At 38.4% G+C, this 20,212-nt stretch overlaps 3 protein-coding genes across 7 annotated transcripts; 1 reads left to right on the forward strand and 2 right to left on the reverse strand.

Annotated features, from left to right (window-relative positions):
- The first annotated feature begins 1,615 nt into the window (after nt 1–1,615).
- Nucleotides 1,616–8,725, forward strand: LOC145478177 (protein FAM204A-like). 2 transcript variants are annotated; one of them, XM_081456117.1, is made up of 5 exons: nt 1,616–2,030; nt 3,752–3,845; nt 4,130–4,241; nt 4,983–5,103; nt 6,566–8,725. In XM_081456117.1, the coding sequence occupies exons 1-5, from the start codon at nt 1,923–1,925 to the stop codon at nt 6,803–6,805; spliced, it is 675 nt and encodes a 224-aa protein (XP_081312243.1). In that variant the 5' UTR covers nt 1,616–1,922; the 3' UTR covers nt 6,806–8,725. The 2 variants fall into 2 exon arrangements, with proteins under 2 accessions (XP_081312243.1, XP_081312244.1); XM_081456118.1 differs by having other exon boundaries at nt 4,986–5,103.
- Nucleotides 8,726–10,358: 1,633 nt separating this feature from the next.
- LOC145478175 (protein phosphatase 1 regulatory subunit 3B-like) lies at nt 10,359–12,652 on the reverse strand. Its single transcript, XM_081456112.1, has one exon. The coding sequence runs from the start codon at nt 11,467–11,469 to the stop codon at nt 10,789–10,791; it is 681 nt and encodes a 226-aa protein (XP_081312238.1). The 5' UTR covers nt 11,470–12,652; the 3' UTR covers nt 10,359–10,788.
- Nucleotides 12,653–12,749: 97 nt separating this feature from the next.
- LOC145478176 (DNA replication complex GINS protein SLD5-like) lies at nt 12,750–20,157 on the reverse strand. Of its 4 annotated transcripts, XR_014048200.1 has the most exons (9): nt 19,911–20,157; nt 18,703–18,789; nt 18,268–18,327; nt 18,012–18,065; nt 17,375–17,472; nt 16,695–16,783; nt 15,541–15,616; nt 14,665–14,765; nt 13,803–13,885 (listed from the first exon to the last, which is right to left on the reverse strand). XR_014048200.1 is itself a non-coding variant. In XM_081456114.1 (8 exons), exons 1-8 carry the CDS (start codon nt 20,022–20,024, stop codon nt 13,789–13,791), a joined length of 675 nt encoding a protein of 224 aa, XP_081312240.1. In that variant the 5' UTR covers nt 20,025–20,157; the 3' UTR covers nt 12,750–13,788. The 4 variants fall into 4 exon arrangements, 3 of the variants coding, with proteins under 3 accessions (XP_081312240.1, XP_081312239.1, XP_081312242.1); XM_081456114.1 differs by lacking the exon at nt 14,665–14,765 and having other exon boundaries at nt 12,750–13,885; nt 18,268–18,323; nt 18,699–18,789; XM_081456113.1 differs by lacking the exon at nt 14,665–14,765 and having other exon boundaries at nt 12,750–13,885; nt 19,911–20,155.
- Between the last annotated feature and the right edge of the window lie 55 nt (nt 20,158–20,212).

Below are 20,212 nucleotides of genomic sequence, written 5' to 3' on the forward strand. Positions count from 1 at the left end.
TCTAATCCGGGCCTCTAATCAAGGACAGTACATTAGCTCCGGTGGTACTGTATCCTTACTAATATGGATGTGCTCGTCACGGAACCTATCTGCTCAACCTGAGGAACACGTGACGAGCGAAATGTTTGTTTGAAAAATTTTTTTAAATTTTATTCTTCCAATTCCTAGCTAATACATAGATATGTAAATATCTACGGCTTTTTTAAGTGGTGCATGAATATTACTTACTTTATTGAAAATATGGAGGAATCTGGAATAACTTTCATTTACTTCATTGCATTTGTAGATAGAATCCCAGCTCTCTTTTCGTAGATCTTCTTTGAAATTTTCATCTTCAAAACTCCGAAAGTCTTTGAATTCGAAATAATCAGGAAAAGGACTAAATTTTAGGTCGTACAAAATAGTAAAGACTGGTAGATGATCCGCAATTTCAACAGCGAGGCTGCCTTTTGAGCAGGAAGTAGAAATATTTGTAAAGATATGATCAATGCAGCTTTGTGAATGTTCAGTAACACGTATTTCTTCAAAGATCAGCTGATTGAATCCTTCTGATTGTATTAAATTAATATATTCCTTAGAAACACTTGTTTTTGTAAGAGTATTTATATTAGTGTTGCTCATTAGAATGCATTTTTTCTTAGCGAGAAAAACACTGTGTAGAGTTTCTTCGAGTTTCTCTAAAAATTCTGGGTTTGAAAAATTTGGGAGTTTATAAATGACACCCACAATCATATCATTAATTTATATCCACAGGTTTTCAATTGAGTCTATTTTGAGGTCATTTCTAATTGAGAAAGAATAGCCTGATCTGACATACAAAGCAACACCGCCACCTGTCGAAAAGGTGCGATTTTCAATAAATTGACCCTAAATTTGACAAAAACTAAGTTTCTTATTTTTATGCCCCGTCAAAAGGAAAGTTACCATCGTTATCTACCACTAACTGTAGCAAACGTTCATTTAGAGAAGTCCTTTTGTGTAAAATATCTTGGTGTGTATTTTGATTGTCATCTTACTTGGCATGACCATATTGACTACATGTGGCAAAATTAGCAAAAATATAAATATAATGGTTAAGTTGAAACATTATGTATCAAATGCAACACTTATTAGTGTGTATCATTCTCTTATTTATCCTTACCTTACCTATGCTTGTGCACTTTGGGGAAATAATTATAACGCTCCATTGTCTCAAATCGTAAAATTACAAAACAAAGCGGTTCGTGTTATAAATGATGTTCCTTTAATGGAATCAATAACTCCACACTACTCATCCTTGGGCTTTCTGAAATTTCCTGATATTGTTAAACTGAACATGTTTATGCTTTTTTATGATTATTTCCACCATGATAAGTTTCCTAATTTACCTGTTTCCTTAGTATCTGAACTACGTAATTACAGTACCCGTAGTGCATCATCCAACCAAGTTGCAATACCTTCATTTCGAACTAATCTTGGGAGATTTTGCCCCAGAATTATTGGAAGTTTCTTTTGGAATAATTTTCCGCAATCCATTACAGACAAACCATCTAAAAAATGTTTAGAAAAGCACTTTTACGCTGGTACCTTGCTCAATACTAATGAAAACATTCTCTCTTTACAACTTTCTGAGCGAAATGCTGACGGTGATTTGCAGTAATTTGTTTTAAAGTAAGGGCATATCTTTTTTTTCTGAACTAATCTCCATGTATAGATTGTTTTTGCACCATTTTCTGTCCATGGCATTAGCCCCAATCGCCGGTAACCCTCCTGCTCCATGCAGAGAGTCATCGTAGAGTTTCATGCGTGACGACCAAGACTGAGCAGTCAGTCAGCACGGTCGTCGTTCAGCGGATTTTAAACATGGCGCGCAACATGGAGGAAGCGTCGGGGGAAGCATACCCTGTGGAGGGCGAAACGAAGTGATTTGATTTGCGTTGTAAATGTATTCAACCGTTCCTCCTCCACAACAAGGTACTTCTGGCATTGAATGTGACGGTGGAAAAGAGAAAGAAGGTCCTCCACGTGGAATATCGGATGAAAAATGGCAGGTAAGCAAGCTCTACATGAACTGGCTTTATCACTTGATGAGGCCGGTCATCAAGCTATCACGGCAAATTTCAGCTTTGGTTTAAATTTCATCCCGGTGAAGGGACAGGAATTTTGTTGCAATTACATTTCGAATTTCAACCCCGGCTGAAATATAGGCTTGGGCGTTAAACATTAATATTGGCACCGTTTCACTGAAAACACAATCACCGCATATACTATTTCCATCACTTATACTTTGATATTTCAATACTACCACTCTTTATCATATGGTCCCAGAATAAAGGTATCACACAAATGCCCAATCATTAGTGAACAAGTTATAGTTATCTTTTTTAATTATATATAACAGGTTACCCTAGCAACGGTACAACCTAATATATCTATTAGGAACACTCTTAATTTTATCTTCAAGTGCTTATAACTCAAAAACGAGCTTGGTGACCCCCATTTTTTGTATTATAGAATTGAGATAAGCATGATAAGAGCAATTCTGTCTTCAAACACTTAAAATTTATGGAAAATGTATAGTGGCTCTGAAGCTCCTAGACAGATTTTTTTTTTAACTTGGCAAAAAGCTTTTTATTTTATCTGATCACTTTTAAATTGGTTTTGGTTTCATGACACTCAATTGAAAACTGCTCTATGTGCTAATACAATTTTGGGCCATTTTGAATTCTGTTGTTTTAAATAGCTATTATGGGATGCTTAGGGGACAAATATATACCAATTTGCCCCTTGAGCATCCCATAATAGCTATTTGAAACTTACAATAGAATTCAAAATGGCTGCTGTAATGCTGAAAAGGTCCATTTTCTATTTCTCGTGATCACCGACCCCATTATTCCCTCCACTCTGTCCAGTTATTTTAAATATGAATTTTGATCTGGGCTGAAACCTTTTCTCCTTAATAGCAGCCAACTCAGAACCACTGTACATGTGCATGACTGTGGATTGTGTATAATCTTTTCTCTTGTCTATTGTTGATTTGTATTCTTTTACATTATTAATCCAGCTGTTTGTGTGAATAAAAATTGTTGTTGTTATTCCAGTGTGGGATTAAATTGTATTTGGCTCACATGGGCTGAGAAACTTCGCTGGAATTTAGAAACTGGGCTGAATTTCAGTTTTGACTGAATCTTTGTCCATGTAGTTGCCAACTTCATTTGAGGACTTGTTTCAGAAGCTGGGCTGAAATCTCAACCATCCTAACCAGACTGAAACTTCAGCGTGATTGAAATTCTCCTTGTTTATCCCCTTAGGCTTAGTACAGAATAGGGTAGATTTTTACGTCTATGTGACATTAATTTTTCATCTAATGCATGCCACTCAACTTAGCCGAAGGTCATCATCATTATCATCGTCATCTTGTCCTCTTTGTCCCATGGGGGGCATAGGGCGTCCACAGTCTCCTTCCACCTCTGTTGGTCTTGAGGCGCACTTTTGGCCTTGCGCCAACTCAAGTTGGCATCCATCAAGTCTTTCAGGATGCTTCTGCACCACATGATTCTCGGTCTGCCATGTTTCTGTGTGCCTTGTGGATCCCAGTCTATCACGTGGCACGCTATGTTCCTCTCACCCGCCTTAGTTTATGACCAATCCATTTCCAGTGTCTTTTCTTAATGGTGGTGTTAATAGGCTCCTGACCGGTTCTTAAATATTTTCAAAGTTGTTTTCTTGGCCATTGTTTTGACTTCTGCACGATATTTTTGTACTATAACAGAAATTTCAGCAATTGAGAGAACGTAGAATCAAATGCTGCAAGCTTTCAACAGAGAAGAGACTTAAAGACATAAAGAAGAAAGCAACAAAATCAGGTATTTGAATAATTGACTGTGAATGAGCAGCAATATTCTTAACTCTAATACAAGAAACAGAGATACTTTACAGTCTGTAAGATGACAGAATTTTCTTTCAGCTTGACAAAAGTGAGACACTGAAAAATCCCTTGTAACAATGATATTATCATTGATATAGCCATATTTTGATAATTGGCAATAAAGTTGATAGTTAACAGTTACTTGTGATAATAAAGTTGACAGTTACTTGTGATAGGCCAGATTTAGAGTTCTCGCCTTATGATGAATTTCTATTTTTAAAGTTTTGGATAACCTGACAAGTGACGTGGAAATTGCAGTACTTCGTGACCAAGGTGTAATCCAGCAAGGACACAATAAACATAAACCAAACAAATCATCCCATCAACTAGAAAAGTAAGTTCAGGGAATGTTATTACAGTAATTAAATATGATATATCACTAATCTTCAAATGAATAGACTGTTAGCAGTCTCTCTTTTGCTAAAAAAATCCCCAGGGAAGAATGCATGAACAGAGACCAGTGGCAAAGTCCTAAGCCATGAGAAGCACAGTTGTCAAAAGATGAGCGTTTGTTTGGATTTGTGTTCTTCCAACGCAGATCTTTGAGCAAAAGAGGGCCTGCTTGCAGTCTACCCAATGAATTTGACTACCAAAATAATAGACCTCATCACGGTTTTCAATGCCATCTTGACGGGTAGGCAAAGCGGTCAGAAATTACAGTGTTGTATGGGAATCCGATGGCAAATAACTTTTTCCAAAATTGAATTTTACACAATTTGTGAATCAAAATGCTAAAATACTAAGTTTGAAGGGTGTAGCTTGGCTAGAAGATGCTCAGTTAATTTTTATTTTTCTCCATACATTTGTCTGCAATTTTTTTCCTGCGAACCGCGTCGATGTTCATCTTCCCAGCCAAATTTTACAGACAAATGTATGGAGAAACCAACTGCTTGCAGAGTAATGTTTTGGCAGTAACTTCGGTAATTGTCGGTTACAACTAGTCAGAGTGAATTTGAATGTACTACAAGGTAATATACAAGTTTATCAATAGTCTTAAAACTATGGAGGACTTGATAGTAGTCCTTTAATTTATCTTTGGCAATCAACATTTCACTAATTTTATATGTCTGAATAGTAGAAATAAAGCCACAAAGGGTTATGAAAAGAGGTGGAATGAACTTCAACAGTACTTTAACTCTGAGCCACATCTGAAAGAACCTGGAACATCTTCACACCACCCTGGACCTACTCCTAAGGTGATTATCACTTGACTTGATTCTACTCTATCAACTATTGTATGACTGTATACATCTGTGGGAGGTCATCTGTGTACCTAACCCGAACCATGCCAGGCGGAAGTTTGAGGACACTGCAAACTAGCTGCCTAGAGGAAGTGCAACCTCTAACCCCCACCCCTCCCCCACCTACATCCTCTCCCCTCTTAATCCATTTCATGAAATCTTGGACCCACTTCTAATGTATAGCAGAATTCCAATGTTTTGCAGTACATATAAATAAAACTCCCTGGGTACCAGATTTAGCCTATTTCCACATCAGAGATTCTGATAATTGTTAGGGAAAGGGACATTTGAAAGATCAGGCTGTAGAAAATCCTATTTTTCTCAAAATGTTTGTAACTAACATCATATGATAACAAAAGAAATGGTTTTGAGCCTGTTACTTAAATCCTGGAAAAGTGATGTTCATGCAGAAAAAAACATATAGTTTGTTTTATCACTAGAGTCAGTCGACATGTAGATCAAGGGACTCGTAAACCTTGTACACTCCTTGTAAACTCTGAAAGTCTCACCCACACAAAAAAGCATAGGAGAGGGCAAAACTGGCCAGGAAAGATGGGGAGGATCATGATATTTTTCGAGGGGAGGGCGAGGGTATGGAAATATTGGGTTCCTATAATTGGAATGGCATCATAAATTTATTTGGTATGCTTAAAGTGTCTTTACAGCCAACAGGGTATTTTGCTGTTTTGGTATCTCTATAATGTTTAAAAAGGTATTCTAAGAGAAAAATTGGATTGCGACATTTTAACACCCAAAGATTTAACTTTAAAGTTCCCGCTTCAGCCACGCCCAATGAAGTTGACCGTGAGTCAGTGCAAAAAGAGTCTGGGTTTCTGAATGGGTCGTAACATCAAGACAGGAATTGCCAAATCCTTCTAGTTCAGGTCACTGTTGTTTCAGTAGTGGTTAGGAGTTTTTGACAAAAAGCAAACAAACCAAAGTTGGTGAAACAATGCAGTCGTCAATCAAGCAAAATAAGAACATGAAGCTTCGAGATACTCCTGAAGTGACGTCATTCGTCACCAATCTTTCATTATGCGGTCAACTTCATTGAATGTGGTCGAAGCAGGAAATTAAAAGCTTGATTTCATGGCAGAAAAGCACTGGAATGAATTTTTTTTGGTTTAAATACATTTTTAGATGTTATAGATACCAAAACCACAAAAACCCTGTTGGCCGTATAGACACTTTAAGATAAATTGTTTTGCAAGAGTTTTTTAAAGGGGGTTTATATCTAACACTGTTTTTGTTTTTGGGGGGATATGCCGTGAAGTGGGAGTACCTTAATATTACAAGGTGGGTGGGTATTTCAGCTTCAATTTTACTTTCTTGTTGCCTCCCTCATGGGGTAAGAGCTGTGCCTTAATTGCCACCTCTTCTGAAACCATTTACTCACAGGATTATATTTTGTCCTAAGGATGATTTAGAAGAAAGGTTGGAGATTGCAGTTAAAGAAAAGAGGTTTAAAGTGGCAGAAAAACTCAACAAGCAATTGATGCAGCATGACTTTGCAGTAAAAGTAGCTCAAGCTGTTGAATGTAGAGACTATGCAAAGAGAAAAGCAGCTGATGAGGAAATAGCCAAGAAAAGAAAAAGATCCAAGCCACACTGGGCATTTGAACAGAAGGCAAGATGGGAAAGTAAAGGAAACATGTAGAAATTGCATGTAACATGTTTGTGCAAAACTGGAGGATTAAGCAACCTTCCTGAGACAGAGCAATGGCTTTAACCTTAATAGCCCCAGCATGTCAGAAGAAAACAGGGGGTGCACAAGGGAGGTCGCAAAACCGTGTACAAAAACATTTAAAAAAAAAAACCACAATAGTGCATCAAAATTTACCAAAATACCAAAACCGTAGTTACACAATTGAATGTGCTACATGCCCTCATCAGTCCTTCAGGTTCCCCGTTTCATTAGACATGCGACCTTATTTATTTAGCCAATGAAAAAACCTGGATGTTTACAACTTCAACAGGGCAAACCACTCAGACAAATGTTGCACAGTTGCAAGTTTTTTTTGTGAAAATTTGTCAAATGCTATTTTTCAAGCTCTAATATCCTGAACACAAGCTTGGAACACCAATGTTTTTAGTTGCAATTCAACTGAATCAGCAGTACATTATGAAAATGGCAAACTGCTTAGTCTTACAAATCTGTAATTATGCTGCAGGTTAGAATAAAAATGTCTGCAAAACTGCACCAAAAATAATGCAAAACCACATCACCCAAAACCCTTACACCCCCTCAGAAAGGAAACCATATACAGCTCTGGAAATTGGCCACAGTTGCCAGTAAGGAAATGACCTCAAGGGATTTTGATTTAACTGGAGGTAGTAAGAGCTTTTGACCTCAGTAAACTGATCAAGCTTTACTGTCTGGGTCAAAATGGACTCTCTGGATCAAAATGTCTGAATAATTTGAATTTAAGCCTGTTCTTGTGTTGAATTCTTAGACCTACTCTATATGGTTCACTTTGAAAGTGAAGAAATTCTCTACACATTATATTGGGTAATTAAGGCTAGGTCAAAACTGACAGAAACAAGAAGAAATAACAGAGCAACTTTACCACCCTATTTATATATACAGTAGTAGGGAAAAATATTTGGATGCCATGCCAAATAACTGTACAAAATGAAATTGTTCCCAAAGTGGATTTGTATCTTCTTCAGGTATATTAAATAACAACACAGAATATAAATTTATTTATATATTAAATGTCAGTACATCAGATTGTTATCTTACAAGTTGTTCTCTCGTGATTTAAGTCATTAAAGCTCTGTCAAGAACGTGTATATGGCATGTGTGTGCCTGTTGTAAGGGTGATGTAACTTGTTGGTAGGTAATGTACTGTTTGCTTATTGTTTGTGTACGCCCAAACCAGACAAATTTAATATTTTTGACCAAAAAAAATGAAAGAAATAAATAACAAAACTGATCAGAAACATTATCTTTATTCACAAAAATACAACACCTAATCTAAACATGGTTTAATATCTCATAGAGATTGAGAAGTTTGCATCGTATAACTTGCTAAAATAGCCATGCCATGAATGTTTCACACAGAAACATTCACCTTGCACGTGCTTCAGATATTTCAGCATCTTTATGTGTGGTTTACGTGATCAGGTCACGCATGGTTTAGCAGTCTTTGCACGTGTGGCTGACCTTTACAATAATCATTAACAGATGCTATTATCCTGAAGAAATAGAGTGTGTATAATTTAGGCGTTCTAAGCAATTAATCAACAAAAACAAACAAGCAAACACAAGCAATGGGTCTTTATAATTTGCCCAGAAAAGTGTACAATATTTAATTTTCTATTCTTCGGTGCCTTGCATGCAATATTTCTACTGAAGTTGTCCATGAGGAAACTGTCAGTTCAACATCTTATAGACTAGTTTTGATTTGGTAGATCTGGAATTTATGAGTGACCCAAGAGGCTCTTCTGTATATTGGTTGAGTAGATGTTGTTTGTGTAATAATACTTGCACCCCCTGTGCTAATTAACAGGTATTGATGCTTGTGAATGTGCACATAAGTTGCTATTTTCATTTTATTATTTTTTGTACTTTTTTTTTCTTGAGGGGGAGGGAGGTATATCCCACCAGCCCCTGAGAACATACTTGATACAAAATTTTCTTTTTTTAGTGAAGAGAAAATAACTTTCTAGTGTGTGAAGTGCTGCAGTCATGGTATAATGGATGTATTACGTGATAAGCAATGGCATAAGACTTTCAACACAGATATTGGAGTCCATCAAGGGAATTGTTATTTGTATATTGGTCACGACCTACATTCATGAGCAGATATGCTGAATATACAGCTCAAGAACAATGTTCTTTTTTGTGGATTATGTTACAGGTAAAGATATTCTTGTCAAGAGATAAGAAAGCAAACAAATTTGGACACTCAGCAAATTCAAACCTAGCAAATCATAAATTTGAATCCTTTTACTGTAATGTAGTGTCAAAGGGGATTCAAACGTCTGTTTCGTGTCCCAGTATTGGCTACCTCATATTTTCACGTGGGTATGTCGTGGCCCAGTTATTTAAGGGGTTCATTACAACACATTAAACAGGGAAGATTCTTCAGGATTTGGTAATTTGTAGATCACTACTAATAATTACAAGAAAGCTATCAATGACTATTATTGTACAATATATCTGCCCTTGCCATTAAGCTTCACATACTTGTAAGGCTGTATGACACAGACGTCGAAAGGTAGAGAGGAAGAAAATGCCTAGAGTTAGAAAATCAATTCACATGCAGTATGCTCATGAGATATCACACTGCCTTTATATTCTTAGCATGCTAAATTTCAGCCAAACTAAATTTTCATAACATTTTCCACAAATCCATGAGCAACTGCAAAGAAAACCCGAAAAGAGAAAGTGAGACAAAATTGTTGTATGGTTTCATTCCTACAATATTCCTCAGACTATCCAGACTACCATTTAGACGAGTTGCATGGTAGTCTCCTGTGCAAGATTTTTCTGGAGAAGGATTGCATGAAATTTGGCAAAATGTCGTACTTGATTAGTCTACTTTCTCTGAAATGTCCGAATCGTTTGATGGACTTGTCTCATAAATTACCTTGAAGGCTGCCAGTATATCAAAAGCAGGGTTTTCATCAAAAGATTGAGAAAGAAGTTCAGACTTAATACTCCCAACCACAATAGGATAGCTCCTATTTTTACTTTGTAGTCCACACTAGCCAACTGAACAAGAAATTAGTTTTCAGTGTGGTAAATCAACGTGCTCATCACAATTTTCTACAGCAAAATCTGACATACACTCGCAAAAACCCAAACAAGTTGTCAGACTTGAACTACCGTAATTTGCTGTGTGTTTTGATCAATCATTATTGCTCTACAATAATACCGTATTCCCATGTGAGAAATCGTTGTCCCCATTACTGTGCCTAAAATGGAACTTACATTTAGCCAATCACAGTTCTTAGTTTGACCAGATAATTAGAGCGAGACCAATGTACGCACGGAAACTCTACACTGTACCAAAGGAGGTTCTTTTTATTCTAAATTTTGGACTGTAAAATTATGTTCACTTATGCAATACACAGTACCTAAACTTTGTGTGACGCTTGTGTGTGCGTCTAAACTTTGTGACGCTAGTGTGCGCGTTTCAGCGAATATATTGGGTTGCATGCAATGAAACAAGCAGGGAACAATCGAAACCTCAAGTCCAATATACAAAAGAACGATTTTATTGTCTTCGTTTCACCACAAAATGAAAAAATTCTAACAAACTTGCCAACTCGACAACGCTTTTTCACTCTAGAGAAATTCTTCTTTCGTTAGAAACGAAACACGTAGTTACAAGTACGAGTTGTCTGTATAAAAGTCAACCCAAATGAGAAATAACGATAAGACGACTTACACCGCTTACGTTCTTCAATACCCAACATATAAAGTCGGTCAGTTATCACACAAATACATCAACACTGAAATGATTTAGTTCTCTCTGAAATTTACCTTTAGTCTATCGCTACAGAAGTTGACAACAGGTCAACCATCCTTCATAATTCCAATAAATTAAAACTGAATGTTCGATTTTAATTTCGAAACCCTCGTACAAAAGAGGAGTTCTATAATTAATACCTGCCGTTTATATTACAGTACTAGAATCTAAGACCAACATATCTGTTTTGCAAATATGCGTAACCGTTCAAACTGTTCCTATTATTGTAAACCCATTCTCGCGATTTCCATTGGTTTGACGAGTAGCACATAACCCGATAATTATCTCCACTGTTATTGTCCCAAAATTCGATTCCATGAACCTTGTAGCACACAGCAAACTCCACTTTGCAGTCTTTAATGAGAGTTGACGGCAACGCGATCTCGAATGAGAAGGTGTCCGTGAATCCGGCGTGGGAACCATTAACGTATTGACCAACGACATCGCGATAAGTTGACCAGCCGTCCGTTGTGTACCGTACGGTTATTCTCTTCTCGAAAGCTAAATTTCGAACTTTTACCGTTCCGAACATACCAAAGTCCCGCAAAATAATGTTTTCTAAAGATACATTTAGCCCGTTTAGTCTTTCATGGAAGTCTCTTCTTTCAACCGGCTGTGTAAAATTTAAAAGCCTCGCTCTCTCCTCGCAAAAAGACCACCTTCGCTTCGACAAAAATCTCGCCGTTGGCGCAGGTTGCGGTAAATAAACTACAGAAACGAGAGAAAGTCCCATCGAATCTGCAAAATGAACCTTTTTGTCTTTCTTGTGGAGGTCCGAGTCACTCTTCCTGCAGGAATTGAATTTGACCACACAAGACTTTAAAGACGGTGTTGGAGGCATAATTCCTTGTGTGACTTCTCAGCTGTGCGTGGAAATGCGATTTCTTGTGAGAAATATAAAAGACAGTTCCTACACCTTCCAGGCTTCCTCCAGCGACAACCAGCAGAATTTTGGAATGCTCTCTGACCAACTGTTTTACCCCTTCTCGCTTCGTGTCCACTACAAATTTGCACGTAAATCTCTTCGTTATTGTTGTTATATAAGTAGACTTGTAATCTCCTCACGTGAAGCTTGTCAAATAACAAGGAAACTAACCAATCAGCGCGCCCTTCCGATCGACAGGATCACGTGAAATCAACGGACGACTGCATTGTATGTGGAAATCTCTCCGCGTGCTACGATTCACTAGAGTGAAAATTAGACACGCTTTCGACAAGGCTTTAGACGCTTTCAGGAATTTGCCCTATTTTTGTCTTTTAACAAACCCACGCTTTTCAACGCACAAATTATTTCCTATTTTTGTGGTTAGAAGATCATACAAGTATCATCAAAATGAAATTCGAATGATTTTTCCTGTTCCTGACGTTGTCGCGAAGTCACGCGCAGATGTACTTTACTCTACGAAGTAGCGCTTTTCATTGCGTTTCAGTTATTCGGACCGCGCAGTATGTTCTATATTTTGGTTTAAAGATTTTACAAGTATCATAAGATTCTAATAATATTTCCTGTCTTTCTAAAACTTTCCATGGTGTTGTCACGAAATCACGCGCTCAACAGAAAATAAAAATGATGAAAAAATGAAATAACCTCGTCTGACCTTCGAAACTTTCTCAAAACTTCTTACCCTACGCGTTGCATTACACGGAGAAAACCTTGTGCTCATCCTTAGCTTCAGACATGAAGGAACCAAGAGTTTCTGATATCTGAAGAAATTTTAGTCCCGGTGACGTTTCTCATATGAGCTGTTCTTGCACAACTGCGAACATTTTATTGCCCTGTTTGAAGAAAGGTTTTATCGAATGAATTAAAAATTTGTGTCAGGATATTTATTCGTGACCTTTTTGCGCATTTTTGGTACTTTCTGACGTCTTGAAGTTGATTTTTCCGAGCAGGATGTGTGATGTATGTAAAATCGAGTTCCTTTTCCTGGGACTTCGTCGAAAGTTCAAAAGTTCAATACCACTTCAGGGGCTCAGCACGTGCACAGTAGTATTCGCGTTCTCGACACGTAGCCTGGGTTTAATCATTTCAGGCCACCCGCGACGACAACAGTTTGAATGATGAATTCTGGGATAACGGAGTCAGCAGAGAGGGCAAAGTCAATACAACATAATCCCGACTCAGGTGATGCTCAGTAAATTCTCGACACGCCAAAGGACTGAAGCAGAAGACATAAAAATACCGAAATTACGCTACCTAAAACCTACTTTGCAGAGAAAACATAATTTGTAAGCCGTATTTCACTTTCAGTCGCTTGCCAGAAGTACAAATAAGCCATTTAGCTGGTTAGCTGCTCCGTCGGGAACGGCGACGAAATAATTATCCACCCGTCCTCCTCCCCCACCCCCTACCATCAAGAACTGGTGAAGATCGTACTTCGCACCTCCATCCCACTAAAATATTTCTATCCTTGGAGAGGTCAGTAGAAAGTCAAATCCCCCCGGGGGGGGGGGGACTGCCATATATAGGCTATATAGGTATGTGCCGCTGTGAAGGATATGGTTTTCAAGCAGTTTACTCTTGGATAAGGTATATAAATCAGAGCGTTTGGGTCTAGAATAGGGTATCATTTTTCACAAAACTGACTAGTTGGTTGACGATTTTATCTAGACTAAGGAAACCAGGAATTGCCACTCAAAAATATAAAAAAATCAAATCAGCAAGTTTAAATTTACGCAAATCAGCCTGAACAGTGTCGATAGATGGGAGATTTGGGGAGTTTACTCTAGTATAGGGTAGCAAAATTCAGCTGAACTAGCTCTGGTATAGGCTAAGGGTTCCAGGGTCCCAGCAGCACATCCCCACCCAGAAATTCCCAAAGTACCTCCCCCGGGGTCAAATCTTCGAAAGCAATGACAGCGGAAGTTTACATTAACGAGTGCTTTTAGTCTAGTTCTTGTTTAAGTGTCCTTCGCACCGCTTTCGTTCGTTTGACTTCCTCCCCAACCGACTATCTGTTCCTGGGTCTCCAAGGATGCAAAGTTTCCTAATGAGGGATTAAAAATACTATTCGTGCCGTTTAGCCAAGAAACAGCGGAAACCTAGCGTCAATTTGTTCAGTAACTCGCATGTTTTACGGCCCAATTTACCAGGGGTCCACATTTTAGCGAGCTATACACACACAGCAACCCATCACAGACATGCAACGAACTCCAAATGTCATAGAAGAGACACGGATCCGTTGCTTAGAAGAGGTGCTATAGCGCTGTAACGCATGATGTGTTGTGCTCCGCTCTCCAAGTCGATAGGATCCTCCCTGATCAAAAAATAAATAAATAAATAAATAAATAAATAAAAATCGAGGATATAGTGAAAATAAACTTATGGACAAGGTCCAGGTTGGTCAAAGGGTGGTTAACGCTCAGCCTGTCCTAAGCTCGCCGCGTGAGCTTGCGAGACGAAGTAAAAGAGGAGTTTGTTTAGGAAAACAGTAAAAACGCCTTCCCTTGCATCCTTTGTGTATTTCTTATATTACTTTCGAGGTGTATAAAGACGTAATGAGTTAATTTGGAATTGTGCACATCCGATTGATGGCGTTATCCATGCTTTGAGCAACTGAGTTTACAGAAGGCGAGAAGGGGCGTGTATGAACTAACAGTTCAGAGTCCTTGACAAGGATCTCATTTGTGCCTAGCAACTTTCACGTGCACGTTGCAAACATGGCACGATTAGTATCAGAAAATTGACATGTAGAGCCCGGTCCTCACTTGCGACGCAAGCATAAGTATAAACATAAGAAACTTATGCGCTAGTGGGGACGGCTGCGACATAAGCATAAGGATCCAGTGAGGACATCGTCAGCATAAGCATAAAGTGCTCGCTGATTGGCTGAACGTCTTTCGCTCAAGCTTATTTTATACTTGTGCTTTTTTCTACCACGAGTACAATGTCTCCAGTTTCAAAGTAACACCTTTATCGTTGCAGTGATTGCCTTCTTATTTATAGCAATTCAACTCCCAGATACTGACTTTTAAAAACAAACTCCAACCGAATGGAATAAAATTAAGCATAAGCTCACAAGTATGCATTGCGGACCTATTCATGTATACTTGTGCTCATCCTTGGGTCCCAGCTGAGGATAGGTACCTTCTAAATTATTTCAAATTGTTATCCTGTTCACATTTTATTTTTTTGCCCTAAAACAGGAGAGACAAATTTAACAATTACAGTTCTTGTTTAGTTAAAATTTATTATGTAGCGCAGTCCTTATTTGATAGGAAACTGGTTAAACTGTTATTTGGATTCTTCAATACATTACACTGCACATGCGTGACTAGGAGCAGTGCCACACACCACGCGTAAGAACAGAAATTGATGTGAAAAAAGTTTTAATTCTTATTTTTAATCAGAGGCAACTGGCTATCCTCCTGCACCAGATTAACGTTCATGTTAACAAGAGCACAAATTCCCCACTAAAATGAACCACTTGTGTGTAAGTTTGATTGGTTTATAATAAGACAGCATAACTGCTCTCTTGTGGAATAGAAAACGTGGCTAACCTTTAATTTTGTCGAGTCAGGAATCTTATGTTTTTTTTCTCTGCAGACGATTCACATTTTCAATTCGCAAGGTCAAAAGACCAAATCACATTTAGCGCAAAAATCCTGTTCTTAGTGAGCGTCAGCAAAAGAACAGCTACTGGTTACATCGCTGGAATCGGTTTGCAATGCTTTCGAGTGGTATACCATGGAATAACCCATGAGTCACACTTGTATTTTCTTGGTATACACACAAGCCTTTATACCAAGTCATAGAAAATACGGTGGCCAACACAACCAATGCGACAAATGCCCAGCGCCTGCGGACAATGGACAAGTTTAGTGCAATAGTGTCGAGTATACAATGATTCTCCTGTATTCTTAATGGCTGTGTTTTTTTCTATGACATGGTGTAAATATCAATAATACATACTCAGGGTCAATCATGACTTGCTCCTGATTTTCCAGAACCTTTAAAAACACATATTTGTCCATGTTTGGCCTAGGAACTGAAAAGAAAACATGAAAGAAAAATCTGAAGTTTATGCACAGAAGGAGTACATGTATAATGACAACAGTGCACAATCAAGTTGTATTGTAGCTAATATTGGAAGCACGGTGGTCTAACAGTCAGGGTGTTGGACCTAAGGTTATGAAGTCAACTGTGTGATTCCTTCTATTTCCCTAGATTTTTTTTCCATGGGTATAAGTTAATCAGTATTCTCTGAGCATCTCCTCTCCACCATGGGTGACTGCAAATCACTCGGGAAAATTATGTGACAAAATACAAGGTGAGTTCAACTCCTTGACTGCACTGTGTAAATAGCCAATTGGTCAGCCTCCTACCAGTTGGAATTCATAATAGTTCAAGTTCTATTTGTAATATTTGTTGATTTATTTACAGTGTCCCCAATTTGCACAACAGTGCTAATATATTTGACACTAAAGTTACATAAAGTTATCAAGGACTAGCTTCCCATCCAAGGAGTACTAGTTCCCCAGATTCACAGATTGCTTCACGTTCAGGAAAAGCCAGGCTGTCAAGCAATCAGGTTTGAGACCAACAGGAATTGAGCAGTCTTTTATATAACAAGACACTACAGTCAAACCTTGATTATCCAGACTCGTTGGGACTAAACAAAATAGTCCGGATAATCGAGGGTCCAGATAATCAAAAATGTGAATATTAATGAAGAACAAAACTGTTAAATAAAGCAACATTTAATTGTGAAACAACACTTTTTAGTTTTACAAATCACTTGGAAAACAGTATGGTCTACTGTACATCTTAAACCACTCAACTCTGAGCCAGCAATCAGAACTCATTCGAGTGTTCTTCATTAGTTACGATACGTGTGAGGGCTGCTTTTGCTCTTTAAAAGCAAAACAAACTCGCCTTTGACTGCACTTTCCAATGCTGCAGTTTTAAAAAGAATTTTGCTACGGTTCTTGATCATTACTAATAAATATTCATGACAAAATTGGGACCAGAGAAAAAGTCCAGATAATCGAGAAATCCGGATAATCGAGGTAAGGATAATCAAGGTTCGACTGTACTTCTAAATGGCTAACTTGCAATGTGCTTACCTGATTTTTTTCTGTCTATGTTCTGCATGTTTGTTGGCATGTGTTGCAAAGCTAGGGACTTAAACAGACCCTCCATGTTATCAGCATACCTGGAATACCAAATGCTGAGATTATTACGGATTACAAAAGCACATGAACATGTATGCCTTGCGATAGCCTAGTGTTAGGGTTATGGTAATACGATGGCCTAGGGATAGGTATTTTGGGCCTTTAGAAATTAAGGCAACCAAAAAATTGGGCATTAAATGAAATGAAATTACATTACCAGGGGTTTCATTATGGACCGCCGACTGAGCAAACTGACCAGCTGTGAGGACGATTTTGCCTGGCTGGTTTGACCATCTAGAGGAAAGATTTTCTTACAAAGAAGCTCAGTTCAAACCATTTTGCCCACTAGGGAAAACCAGTTGCCTTCCTGATGAAAACGTTAATGAAACCTCCTGCATTACTTCCTCCTCTCACCTCACTCTTCCCCTCGTCCCATTGTTTTGCCCTCACTCCATTTTTCACACAGCTAGTTCATAACAAGAACAATCGCTACGCAGGCTAGCACTGTGGTGGTCTTTCTGTATGTTTATTGCTGTGGGTTCTTTCGTGCTACTTGTAGTGCTTATTTAGACTCGGACAAAAAATCTAGCACCATTATTCCCCTCCAAAATGCCTATATTTTTAAAACTCACTCTTTAGCATACTGCAGCTCCTCTGAGGATAATCGCGAGGGTTCACTTTCCTCTCTTGCTGCCTCTTGTTCAAGAACATGGACAACATGCTTTTCAATCTAAGTAGGAGAAGATTGTATTGTAAAGCTTATTACTACAGTCCAACTTCTTCCAACAGCCAACTTGGGAACAGCAAAGTGGCCTTTGTAGAAAGGAGGACGTTATGGGGAGGTAGGAGAAATAGAGTTTTGTATACACCATTCTGAATTTCATCAGTCACTGATTGACTGGCCATTCTCAAGAGCTTTGTTTGGCAGTTGGAATGCACTTTAGTGGCCCTTGTCATTTTTTAGAGGAGACTGTTGTAGAATTGTTAAAATAAGAGTGAATGTATAGACCATCCACCTGACAAAAAAGTGGCCATTGTGGAGAGGTGGTCCTTAGTGGAAGTTTGACTCTGCATTTGCATTTAGTAGAGGAGGAGAGGGGAAAGTTTGTTACCAAATCAAGGAGCAAGGTTGGTCAGTCAGTCAGAGTTGGCCGGCCAGCAGGAATGGAATGGTCTGTTTGTCTGAGTCACACTCGGGGTTATATTTTTGTGACGTCATTAGTGTGCAACACTATACATGTTCACTCATCACTTTAAGAATATGTGAACCTTTTCTATCCTTGTCCTTGTGTAGCTGCTAAGTACAAATCGTATTCTGTCAATCTGCAAGAAAAGGATAGAAGCATTGTCAGTAACACAGGTATATATCAGTTTATGGATTGTGAGCAGAATACCTTAAAAGATACACAGTACCAGTCAGCCCTCCAAAACAGTAAAGACAATCTGATTTTGAGTTAATTGCATAGGTCAGAGACTGGATAATGCTAGTTCTCTTTTCAATAATTATATAATTATTATCACTAACCTCTAATTTATGCAATGAGGCTACAACATCTCCTTGTTTTACTTTCTTCAAATTTCCTTCCTGCAATGAGTCCAAATCATTAAAAACTGCGTAAATATGGCAAGATACAGACACATCTAAGTGTAGATAGATGGGGGTATTGATGGGTGATTCAAACTCAAACGAAAGACTCATGTTAGGCCATAGATAAGGGAAAGGGAATAACCATTTGAAATGCATATTTGTTTATATATTTGGTTTGGCATTGTTTTATACATACCTCTGTTGACATTTCATTGTGGAAACACTGCTAGTCTTTTCCTTAAGAGTGTAGAGTGTATGTGGCTCTACTGACTTTGTCTTTTCAGTAGGGTGAGGGGAAGGGGCCTGCAGAAGAGGGGGAGGGTGAAGGGGGTCATGAGGGGAGTGTAAATTACACTGAAATTCTAAACTTGCCATTTCTTTAATCTGATCCAGCATACACTCAACAAGATCTGCTTTGCTCTCCAAAAGTTCAGGAGCAAACTTTTCATTCATCCAAGCCTAAGGATAATATAAATCACAGGGTTAACATAGACCTAAGATGACTTTCCTAGAGAGATTATTCAGGTCTAGTGACTTTCTGTCTTTCATCACCTAACCAACTTCAACTTTGGGTAAACCTTGCACAACAGAATGATTTGATTTACTTGTAGTGCCTGGTGCACTAAGAACTGAGCATGCTTATTAGAGAGGGGCATTCAGGTCTAGTGACTTTCTGTCTTTCATCACCTAACCAACTTCAACTTTGGGTAAACCTTGTACAACAGAATGATTTGATTTACTTGTAGTGCCTGGTGCACTAAGAACTGAGCATGCTTATTAGAGAGGGGGCATTTAGTGTGGACAGGAATACAAGCTCTAATAGCCATAATGCTCAATATTATGTCCAGATGCGAAAGCAGACTTCATAGTTCATTCATCTAGTCAGTCTATTCTGTGTCAATGTCTTGAATGTTTCTTTTGCTATGGGGACACCAATTTGCGGGGGAGGGGGGAGAGAGCACATCTTAGATGTAGGATGCTCATTGAAGAAGAGTGCTTAATCAAATCCTTATGGTAAATGACACAAGCCAGGGTACCATTCTAGAACACAAAAATGACATCTAACACATAAAAATTAACTGATGCCATAGTATACTTTTCTGTCCTTCAAAAAATGACTTAGCCAGGCAGAGCGCCTACTATGTCAATGTTTTTGTTTTATGCATTGATCACTCAAATTTTTTCCGTAGGACTCTTCCCCTTCCTCCTCTCAGAAATTCCCAGCAGATTTTGAGAAACTTTGGGCAAATTGACCTTGGTGGAGTTTGACAGTTCTTTTTTTCTTTTCCTTTACTAATTTTATCCTGTGAATGTCTAGAAAGTTGGGGTATGGCCCTAAAGTGGCGCATTGGTACATAAATGCTGGCTTGGGAGATTGAAATTTGACCAACTGAATATTCACAAGATCAAATACCGGATTGAGTTTGAGTGATAAATGCTCACAACTGGATCACGTGTAGTGGCTGAGTTTTATATAGACAACTGTTTTATGTGCTAATACTAAAATTTCTGCCAAGGCATTCTGCAGTGACTCCAAAGAAAACTATACAAGTTACTGAATTAGACATAAAAAAGCTCACGTTTTCAAGTTGAACGAGAACCTCTGCAGCAGTGACCTCAATCTCTTCGTCGCTATCACCGCCTCCTGTGGCTTCTCCACTCATTAAAATTTCATCTCCTTCGCTGTGAGCCATTCTTATACAACAAAACTGGCGTTTATCTTTGTTCTCAAACTAGATATTTGGCTTTGAAACAGAAAGAAATTCAAGCAACAATACCGCCATCGCCGCCATGTTGAAACTAAATTTGGCGCGAACCATTTTAGCGCCCAGCCTACCTCTGTCCCTTTGGCCGTGGACTATACCCAGTTTCCCACTAATGG

Source organism: Orbicella franksi, chromosome 2, assembly GCF_964199315.1.
Source record: "Orbicella franksi chromosome 2, jaOrbFran1.1, whole genome shotgun sequence".
Classification (NCBI taxonomy): Eukaryota; Metazoa; Cnidaria; class Anthozoa; order Scleractinia; family Merulinidae; genus Orbicella; species Orbicella franksi.